The 11,695-nt window shown below is 41.3% G+C and overlaps 1 protein-coding gene across 1 annotated transcript; it reads right to left on the bottom strand.

Annotated features, from left to right (window-relative positions):
* Positions 1-1,764: 1,764 nt before the first annotated feature.
* LOC308106255 (erythroid membrane-associated protein-like) lies at positions 1,765-5,254 on the bottom strand (the record flags this gene model as incomplete). The annotated part of the gene is made up of 4 exons (XM_080457309.1): positions 1,765-1,839; positions 3,122-3,229; positions 3,899-4,948; positions 5,210-5,254. 4 exons carry the CDS (start codon positions 5,252-5,254, stop codon positions 1,765-1,767), a joined length of 1,278 nt encoding a protein of 425 aa, XP_080313435.1.
* Between the last annotated feature and the right edge of the window lie 6,441 nt (positions 5,255-11,695).

Genomic DNA, 11,695 nt, shown 5'->3' with positions numbered 1-11,695 from the left:
CCCTCTAACAGCGTGCTCATCTGAGCCATCAAAACAGCCATCTGCTGGGTGTATACAGAAAAGTTAGCCTGGTATCCAGCCTGCTTCGCTACGTTCGGCTGACTTTTTTTTCTCTCTTCGCTTCTCAGTCTGGAAAGCCTCCCATTGGAAGGTTTTGCAGAACTACACTGGAACTACATATGTTACGTTGGGCAACGTCGTATGTTACGTTGGGCAACGTCGTTGCTGATTGGATGTTGTTCAAACGAATGACGAATCACAACGATCACACTGTTTTTTTGGTCCCGCCCCGCACCACAGACCAATCAGAAGCCACGTTAGGTTTCGAAGCTTTTGGCATGTCCCGCCTCCCTTGGAGATAGGAGGCTTTCCAGACTGAGAAGCGAAGAGAGAAAAAAAAGTCAGCCGAACGTAGCGAAGCAGGCTGGATACCAGGCTACAGAAAAGTCCCCCAGCGACCAGAGAATACTCCCTTTCCCTACACATGAACAACCATTATGTGACTTAATACTGGCCTAACAGTTACCATAATAATATCGTTGCTGTCGGGTGGAAACCTTGTATGTCCAAAACTGTTCCTTTTTTATTATTATCTTTAAAACATCTTAAAATAGGAAAAATAGCAGGTCTACAAGCTCACAATGCCTCGCATCGTGAGGCGTTGTGTGCTAGTAGATCGGCTATTTTCGCTACTTTTGTGCGACACTCTTATGTTATATAGTAGGGCATTAATTTATGAAAAAAACATAATATTTGAAAACTTGGAGATACGAGGTTTCTGCCCGACAACAGTGATATATATATCGTCACTGTCTGCAAACCAACTATCTCCGTTTTTGTTTATAAATCAGTGCTATTGAACACCCTTAATGAAATAGCATTGAAAAGCGCTTCTGCAGTAACTAAACCTCCTAACTCCATTGGATCCTCAAACTGTCATTCAAACCACCTAACTCCAACTCAGGTTTTTTTTTCTTTCCTCTGACTTCGTCATTCTAATCAATGATGGACAAAACAACTATCTCCACATTAACCCATTACACACTGTGTCATTTTTTGATTTGAGCTAAAAAGCATTATTTTACACTTTGGGCTATTCAAAAATAGCAGATATACAAGCTCATAGCGCGGCACCGAGTGCCACGCTACGAGCTTGTAGATCTGCTATTTTTTTTTTATTGTGAAAATGTGTGCAAATCTTTGAATATAAATACTTTTAAAGCGAACATTTTTAACTCAAATCTTTGCTTCTGGGGGGTCCCTGGAACAAAATATTTTGATGGGGGTCCGCGGCCAAATACATATAATTTTGGGGGTCCTTGACATGAAAAAGTTTGAGCACCGCTGATATAGAAACACACGTTTTTCAGAATACTGAGATTTAGGAGACATGTAGAATCGGCTTCAGGTCTCAATGGGTTAATGGTCAAAAACCTCCTAACTCCACTTGAGCTGGATTTGGGTAAAGTGATGATAACATAAGGACACATTCAAGTATCTGACAATGTATAAAGTCACCATACCGACTTTGATGATTGTGATGTTTTAAAACCTTTTTTTTTTCATTTCCTAAAAAGTTTATATTTTGGACATAGTTGATTTCTGTCCAACAGCAGAGATATAGGCTTCAGTCTTATTATTATGAAGTTAAGTGTTTCTGCTATTAAACTAAGAAGCTAGCTGATCTAAGCTGTATGTCAGCATCCAGGCAGCAGAACACTGATCATTCTAAATGTAAATGAATTAATCTTCATGTATTTTTCTTTACATGTTGGATTCTTCTTCTACAACCCTGGTATCTTGGTCGGCAGAGGAGATGAAGTCTCGTCTCTGGACCTCCTGCAACATGACAATATGAAGTTCAATATGAATCAGATTCATAATCATGATTTTTTTTTATTTTTAAGTTTTGCAAAAAGCTTTAGTTTTTTAGTCCCAAAATAGGGACATCAGGGTTCAAGTGAAAAAGTGTCTATAAATGACTTCTATGATGCCAGCAGGTCAGGTGAATCTATCTTCCTTTCTTCTGTTAATTGTCCCTTTAGATAGGAAGTGCATCAGAAGTTTACTTTCTCCTTTCTCAGCTCCCTCAGAAGTATAGGATTTTGCTTGTTTGGTTCTTCCTTTAATCACTGCTCTCATCAGCAATAATAGCTTACCTGGTGTTGTGTAATACGTTTTGGCTTTTGCCCAGTTTCATTGAAGCTGAAAGTTCAAAGTGAAATACATGAATAATGTATTTTCATTATGTATGAAGAGTTTGTTTGTGCCTTCTTTCAGACAAACGTTTCTGATTTATTTTTATTCTAGTCTGGCTGGCTGATTTATGTTGATGGTTTTTGGTGAGCTTGCCTTAATTTAACTAGACTCCAATTAATTAATTATTAGTAATTAATACGTATGTACCATTTGAGTATACCTGCATTCCATATTCCATCTCTATGTACTCTATGTTACATGTTTATAATGTAACAATGAAACAGTCTGCCATGGATCCATATGTATTTATTTTATTGTATTATGTATTATCCATATTATTTTATATAACATAAAATGCAATGGGCCTTATGTCTTATGACTAATCTTATTATTTATTATCCATATTATTTTATATAACATAAAATGCAATGGGCCTTATGACTAATCTTATTAGGCTTTCTCTTTTTCTTTTACATTTAAAAATAGTGAAAATATAGTAGCTGGTGTACAGCGACCCCATTGTTAAGACGTCGTGTCTATCAAATTCATGCAGTTTTAACATAATTCAGCACTATCAGTGGTGTAAAGTAACTAAGTACATTTACTCAAGTACTGTACTTAAGTACACTTTTGAGGATTTTTTGCTTTACTGGAGTATTTCCAATACTTTTACTTCTACTCCATTACATCTCAGAGGCAAATATTATACTTTTACTCCACTACAATTATTTGAAAACTTTAGTTACTAGTTACTTTGCAGATATAAATTATTACATTATAAAACATACATTAACCACTTTAGCCCTATTTTATACCTAGGCTATTTGAAAATAGCCGATCTACAAGCTCACAACGCGTCGCATCGCGGCGCGTACGTTTGCCTCATAGGCTACCTGGATCCGGAGTTTACTAAGATTCCAACCGTGCAGAATTGACCGAACCTATCCTGCGATGCAACCTTAAGGCCATTTTCCAGAGTGGTGATCTTGGTCTCGTATTTCTCCTGACCGTCCACCGATGCAAACACTGGCTTAGGGATGCCGGGCAGGGGTGAGGACAGCGAGATATTAGGGTATCCAGCACCACTGCTGTAGGCCTACCTTCTGTATGCTGCCATGCCAAAACTCTCCACTGGAATCTGACATCATCAACTATGATGCCCAAATATGGAGTTCCACATGGCTCCAGACTGACCAACCTGAGCTTGCCTTTTTAGGAAACCAGAGGTTCGGGCTAGAGTTCGGGCCACTACGCTGCCCTCACACCTAGCTCACAATGCGTCGCATCGCGACGTATTGAAAAAAAGTTTTTATCCATTTTGTACATTTGAAAACTTGTGAAATGGGACATTCTGCACAACGAGTACTTTTACTGTTGGTACTTCAAGTACATTTCGATGCCCATGTATGGGGATCTCTGCATATGTCAGTCCTTGTCCCTTGTATGCCCATATATGAGATCCCTGATGTCATCAGTATTTGCTCATATATGGGCATGCCCCCTTTTGTGCCCATATATGGAGCCAAGTTATTTGTTTGCGCCCGATACCATGACGACACACCCTTAAGCCAATTTAAATATAGGATGTGTGTAATTTACTTCTGAATATTTTACAAGAAGGAAAACGTCATGTTTTTATTTTTTTAGTTGGAGGGCACATGTTCCCTCTGTCCCCATCAAGATCAGTGTCCATGTTGACAGGAGAGATGATCAGAGGAGCAGAGTTTGTACCAGCAGGATAAGGACTGAAGTATGGATGGAGTTTCTCAGTGAAGGTGCAGCCAGTGAAAGAGTAGAGATGAACTCTGGCCTCCACATCATAAAAGGAGACCAGACCCTCCTCATAATCCACAAACACTCCCACTTTCTGGACCTCCTCTCTTACAGGGAGGAGGACAGGAGGGCCAGCAAGGGCCCAGTACTCATTTCTATTCCTCAACCATATAGTCCAGTAACTATTGTTGGGTGTCAGTGTGATGTATCCCTTCCTGTTGATGGACTCTCTGGCCACTCCTAGGTCCCAATCGGTCCCTTTAACCTGAACCTCATAGTAAAACCTTCCTGAGGAGAAGCTTTGTTTTCCTAAGACACGGGGCCATAAAGAGAATCTCTCTGTGTTGTCTGGGAGATTCTTCCTTACATATCCATGACTCACTTGTTTTCCATCCTCAGACAGGATGAGGTAGGGATGTGCTGTATCAGGGTCCAGAGTCACATTCACTGCATATTGCTGGATCCTCCTCATCTCAACATCAAACAGCTTCTTCTTCATCTCTTGACTGAGACTCTTCTCCAGCTGAGCCACACCTGTCCTCACTGTCCCCACATATGAAGACTGATGGACATTGACCTTTGTCCAGTCCTTGGTGGGTGGAGGGGTGTTGATGGATGTCAAGCTATGGAGGTGGAGGTGGTCTTCAGAGTGTGAGAGCTGTTTCAGCTCAGAGATTCTCTTCTCTAACTGAGTGATTTCAATTTCCAGATCTTTGATGAAGCCTTCAGCCTGTTTCTCTGTTGTTTTCTGCTTCTCTTCAATCACATCAATGAGCTCAGCCTGGCTTCTCTCAATACAGCTGATCAGAGCAATGAAGACCTGCACACTGCCTGCTCTCACTGTGTCTGCATCTTTCCTGCTGATCTCTACTGAGTGTTTGACCTCCTGAATCTTCACTCGTCTCTCCTGGATCATCTGCTGAACTTCATCCTCTGTCTTTGCTTCATATTCTTCTTTCAACTTGTGATTCCTGAACTGATGAACCAGCTCAGAAATACAAGTATTCACAGATACCTCTGGTCTCTTATTGAAGATCTTTGTACACCGTGGACACCGACACACATCACTAGTGTCCCAGTAATGTGTGATACAGGTTCTGCAGTAGGTGTGTCCACATGGAGTGCAGATTGGATCAGTGAACACATCCAGACAGATAACACAACGTAAAAGCTCTTCAGACAGGAGACTGCTGGAAGACGCCATTTCTACACCCTGAGATTAAAAAGTTCTCCTCACCCTCTGTGTATCAGCTTTTAAGTCAAGCTGACTGGAATCTGACATCATCAACTCTGATGACAGTTTAGCCCAAATATGGAGTTCCATAGGCTCCAGACTCCTTTTTAGGAAACCAGAGGTTCGGGCCACTACGCTGCCCTCACATCTAGAGTTCAGGCCACTACGGGGCCCGCACACCTTTGTCGCACCGCCGATCTGACTGATAAGCCCATACATGGAGATCCCTGACGTCATAAGTATATGCCCCAATATATGGGCTTGCCCCCTTTTGTGCCCATACTGTATATGGAGCCGACTGATTTGTTTGCCGGTGCCATGACGACACATTGAGGTTAGACAACAGACTCCATATTTGAGCGTAGGGAAGTCCTTATATGGTTATGGCTGAGTGACGGTGACATGAGCGTGATGTCAGAGGTCCGTCCGCCGGCCGGTCCTCCCTTAAGCCAATCAGAACCCATTTAGACCTGTTACACCCATACGTTGTCCTACCTTTCACGTTGGGAACGCCTTTGTGTCATTTTAGTTGTTTCCTTATATCGTTGTTGTCGGGCAGAAACCTCTTATGTTCATATTCTAGGCTTTTGTGTTTTTTGGTAAATCAAGGCCCTACTGGATCATACTACAGCGTCACACAAAAGCATCAAAAGTAGCAGATCTACAAGCTCAAAATGCGGCGCGTAGCGGCGCGTAGCGGCGCGTAGAGGCGCGTTTTGAGCAGATCTACAAGCTCATAAGCGTTTACAAGCGTTTTGAGCAGATCTACAAGCTCATAGCGCGGCAGTCGGTGCAGCGCTATGAGCTTGTAGATCTGCTATTTTTGAATAAATCTAAAAATGACGCACAGATGCGTTCCCGGTCTTAATGGGTTAAGTAAATGAAGTATGAAGTGTCTGCCCTGAGCCTATAAATACAATTATGTTTTTGTTTTTGAACACGCCTCTGCTCTCTCTCTCTCTCTCTCTCAAGTTCAAGTTCAAGTTTATTATGTCCCAAACTGGGCAATTTATGTTACAGCAGATAGTAAGAAACTCCAACACACAGTAAACATACATACACAAGACACACATAGACATAGACATAATCACAAGATCCAGATAATAATAGCTACTCATAGCTACCTCCTCCTGCTGCTATTATTGATGGCACGAATGGAAGTACTGTAGGTACCTATTGTTTTTAGCTGCAGGGGTCTTTAACCTTTGGCCGGGAGGCAAGAATTGATATTCAGGATTTAGGGGGTGAGAGCTGTCTGCCCTAATAGAAGATGCTTTCTTAAGCACCTGCTGGTCATATATATGACTCAGACAGCTAAATTGTACCCCCACAATCTTGCTAGCCCCCCTCACAACCCCGTTAATGGCATTTTTCTGTCTAATGCCAAGGTTTCCATACCAACAAATGGCAGCAAATGAAATAACAGACTCTATGAAAGCTCTGTTGAATAAAATCATCAATGACTTGAAAACCACCTGAAATTTGGCTAGCTTCCTTAAACAGAAAAGGCGCTGTTGACCTTTCTTACACACCATTTCAGTATTGACGTCAATTCTCATTGGGTATTCCTGAACTGTGAATTCATGTGATATGCTCTGGGTGAAAGTCCCAGGGTCTCTGGCAGTGACTCTCAACCATTTTAATTTGAAGGACACCCAGTTTGACATGAATTTTAGGCTATGGAGGACCCCCGATTAATGGCATTTCTATCCCTGGGGCACCAATTTATATTGTAGAATCAATGTTAATTTAACTCTGAGAGTGTACAAATGAGTTACACTCTGACAGATACAGACACGTAAGGGTCCATTTGGTTCCTAACTATCCATCATTTAGCTGGGGACCCCCTGGAACTCCCTCAAGGATCCCCGTACCCCACTTTGAGAACCACTGCACTATCTATCTATCTGCAGGGGCTTCACAAACTTGTGAAAAAGAGGATTAAAATAAATACATAAATGTATTCTGTACACAGTGAAACGTTAGGAGGGTTTTAATTGTTCTCTAGGATGCCATCACTCACTAGATCAGTTGGGATGCAACTCTGATGATGCAGAGGGCCACTATCAGTGTTGCCAGATTCTGTGAGAGAAACAAGCAACCAGGTCTAGGAAAACCAGCCCAAAAGAAGCAACTATGGGCCACATGAGCACGTTAACATATACATCAGATATTTGAAAGTAGCAGATCTACAAACTCACAACGCGTCGCGATGCGACGCGTTGTGAGCTTGTAGATATTTATTTTCAAATAAAGTCTTGTGGGGAAATTATAATAAGCAGATCTGGCAACCTTGGCCTGACAGATCTACAAGCTTGTAGATCCGCTATTTTTGAATTGGAATCCTGAAATATTTTTTTGCATTTTTTGTATTAGAATCATGAAAAGTATTATTTTTTTTCATTTCAAATGCATTCAGTTATATTATGTTAACTTTATGAACTTAAATACAAATACATTGGACATAAAAAAGACAATAGAATGTTAATACTAGTCATTAAGCTACTAATATAGACTGAAGTAATTAAAGCGGGTCATGTTTGCATGTTAGGAATCATAACAGCTGAAATCAATAATATATCACTATTCTGATATTAACCTGGGGGCCACATTAAGTGAAGGTGGGGGCCGGCATGTGGCCCACGGGCCCATGTGATAGTACAGTATGTTATTGTAATTCTATCTAATTTCTCTCAAATTATTCTTCCTCTCTGCCTTTCTCTCTCTCCCTCTTGATATTTCTCTGCTCCTTGGTTTGATCATGTCAGTAGAAGCTACCCATAACGCAGGATCACTTCCTCTGAATAATGAGCACAACTTTAAATAGAATGTAATTTGAAGGGTATGTATTATGAATGTGTGTTTATACTTTATAGTACACAGCAACATCTGCAGTGTCAAATGAACAGGATTTTATTATGCTGTGTGTGTGTGTGTGTGTGTGTGTGTGTGTGTGTGCGTGCGTGCGTGCGTGCGTGCGTGCGTGCGTGCGTGCGTGCGTGCGTGCGTGCGTGCGTGCGTGCGTGCGTGCGTGCGTGCGTGCGTGCGTGCGTGTGTGTGTGTGTGTGTGTGCGTGCGTGTGCGTGTGTGCGTGTGTGTGTTATCAAGTGAGTGTTGGAGTCTCAGGGGTTTAGTGATGTTCTGTTGCCTGCATCTGTGAAAATACTATAAATAGACACAAAATATGTTAAATTTCATCCAAGGATAATAAAGATTCCTCTCCTTCAGCCTACATTTAACTGGGCAGGTCAAACAAGGACAAGTTCTTGTCTTCTGCTAGAGCTCCCACGTCTCTTAGGTCCTATAGCGTTTAAGGAGATTTCTATCGAAATACAGCAGAGTGAGTTGGGTTGCTTCCAAGAACCAAAGAAGCTTTTCTCTCATAATATTGACAGTCTCAGGTTACTGCTTCGTGGATGTGTATGACGTGTGTGTGTGTGTGTGTGTGTGTGTGTGTGTGTGTGTGTGTGTGTGTGTGTGTGTGTGTGTGTGTGTGTGTGTGTGTGTGTGTGTGTGTGTGTGTGCGCGCATGTGCGTGTGTGTGTGTGTGCGCACGTGCGTGCGTGCTTGCGTGTATTCGAGCGAGCGTGTAGGTCAAAGAGCAGTCATGGGTATGTTGAACGTGTGTATATCCACACATTAAAGCAGACTTTAACGTGTGTGCTACAGTATATACAGTAGTATGTTAGTTTGAAACAATTCTTCAACAGAATCAAGAGTGATGATTCAAAACACTACAATGCCTCACATCTGTGAGTCTGTTTAGTTTAGAATGATGAACCATTTATAAAGAAGGGCCAATGTTTCATCAATATACTGTACAACTTTGACTATGATCAGGAACGAAGTTGGCAAAGTTCTAATATGCTCTAATAATTCCATGAGGGCTTGTTACGTCACCGGCCTCTCGTGTAGCCTATCCCCTTTCAGTTGTGCTAGTCAAGACACACACACACACACGCACGCACGCACACGCACACGCGCGCGCACACACACACACACACACACACACACACACACACACACACACACACACACACACACACACACACACACACACACACACACACACACACACACACACACACACACACACACACACACACACACACACACACACACATTCTCTCATGTACCCCCTGCAGGCCCTCGGGTACACGTACCCCCATTTGAGAAACACTCAAGGCAGGGTTAGGGTTGACATGAAGTGCCATGTTTTTATTTTCTTGATAGTCAGTGTGCCATTTCAACATTAAGCTTAATTATGACACCACATCAAAATAAAATATTTCCAATCGATTTTCATCAGGATGTAATAATAATTAGTCTCAGAGCAATGACCCCACCTATCTCCCAGACTCCCTCCCCAGTCAGAGTTCAGAGTTTGAATAAAAGCAGAATTATGTGCAGGATGTAATTTGCATACAGAGGAACTTAATTTAATTAATCAATAATTAATTTAATTTACTAAATTAAAAAAAATGTTTTAATAAAAAACACTCACGCCAGCGTGCCAGTGATAATCCTCCCTTGTGTCAATGTTGGCACGTCCGTGCCTAAGGTTGCCTACCAGTGTATAGAAGTAATTAAGAATGCAATTTTCTTTGGCATAATTATGCATTTGTTTAATGTTGTCTGCAAAGCACTTACAGGTGAACAGATACCGGAGTATCCATGGGGAGTATCAGTGAACAGTCAACAGTGAACTCAGATAAAAATAGACTATGGATTTGCCTGTATTGTGTTACAGATTTACAGTTGAAGCAATGGCTCATGTTAGAATGTATACACACTGATGCAGTGGAGTATTATATTTGATTGATATTATGAATAGCCTACCTACGGTACATGTTGCTATAAAATAATACAAGGAATTAACCAGTGGTGTAAAGTAACTAAGTACGTTTACCCAAGTACTGTACTTAAAGGACGACTTCACCGCGTTTCAACCTATCTTCATATAATTGGTCCTCACTAATACTCATGATAAAATGGTACCATTTTTTTCTACTCTGTCTGTGTCTCAGAGGAGGGCTGTGGACAGTTCAGAGTCCCGTCTACCAGTGACATCATCAATGGGGAATCCAAGCTAATAGAAACTGCAGGCTTTCTATTCCTGGAAAGTTGCAATGCAATAAAAGAAGCCATTGTTCTCGTGTTAATAAAAATCTAAATAAAAAAATGTGAAATGTGAAAGGTTTCTGGACTGTCCACAGCCCTCCTATGAGACACAGACCAAGTAGATTATTTTTTTACCATTTTATCATGAGTATTAGTGAGGACCAATTATATAAAGATAGGTTGAAAAGCGGTGAAGTCGTCCTTTAAGTACAATTTTGAGGTACTTTTACTTACTTTTACTACACTGGAGTATTTCCAAATTTCAATACTTCTACTTCTACTTCCACTACATCTCAGAGGCAAATATTGTACTTTTACTCCACTACAATTATGTGAAAACTTCAGTAACTAGTTACTTTGCAGATATAAAGTATTATGAAATAGACATTAACCACTTTAGCCCTAATTTATGCATACGCTCACAACGTGTCACATCGCGACACATTGTGAGCTTGTAGATCTGCTATTTTCAAACATTTCAGTACTTTTACTTTTTGGCATTTTTGATGCCAAATACTTTTGCACTTTTACTCAAGTAACATTTTGAACACAGGCCTTTTACTTGTAACAGAGTATTTCTACACTGTGGTATTGCCACTTTTACTTAAGTAAAATATCTGAGTACTTTTTCCCCACCACACTGAGAAATATCCAATCCTTATCCATCCGATATCAAATCATGCTGGGGCGTAGCCCCTACGGAACCTCTCCCTCCGCTGTATAGCTCCGAGATGAGGTTCCTCGTTTCCCTCTGCCGTTTGAGCAGGACATTGTCGCACATTTTCCACTTTACATGTTTGTTACCCCTTTCTGCACATCGTATCCAAAAAGTAAAGCTTTTCAGCCATTCTCTCAGATGTTTTAAGTTCTAGCGCACCATAAAAGCTATCCAACGAGTTGAAGAAAGTATTTAATTTGCCTCGATCCTCAGTCGGTTCCATAATATTTTGCATTAGAAGATGCAATTCAACATTTGACCAGTAGGGGAATAAGTAATGTTATCTCTACGGGCGCAACTCTTGCGCAATGTCTTAAAAACATGTAACCGGATGAGGACCGAGGCAAATTAAATACTTTCGTTGGATAGCTTTTATGGTGCGCTAGAACTTAAAACATCTGAAAGAATGGCGGAAAAGCTTTACTTTTTGGATACGATGTGCAGAAAGGGGTAAGAAACATGTAAAGTGGAAAATGTGCGACAATGTCCTGCTCAAACGGCAGAGGGAAACGAGGAACCTCATCTCGGAGCTATACAGCGGAGGGAGAGGTTCCGCCGGAGCTAGCTGGGGCGGAACTACACCGATACTATCCCAGAAACCACCCCGGACCATAATGACGAACGGACACAATCACTGCACTTCCGCCGCC

This window comes from Gymnoscopelus braueri (genome assembly GCF_963280865.1).
Source record: "Gymnoscopelus braueri genome assembly, chromosome: 18".
Taxonomy (NCBI): domain Eukaryota; kingdom Metazoa; phylum Chordata; class Actinopteri; order Myctophiformes; family Myctophidae; genus Gymnoscopelus; species Gymnoscopelus braueri.
This window is presented reverse-complemented; position numbering and strand designations above follow the sequence as displayed.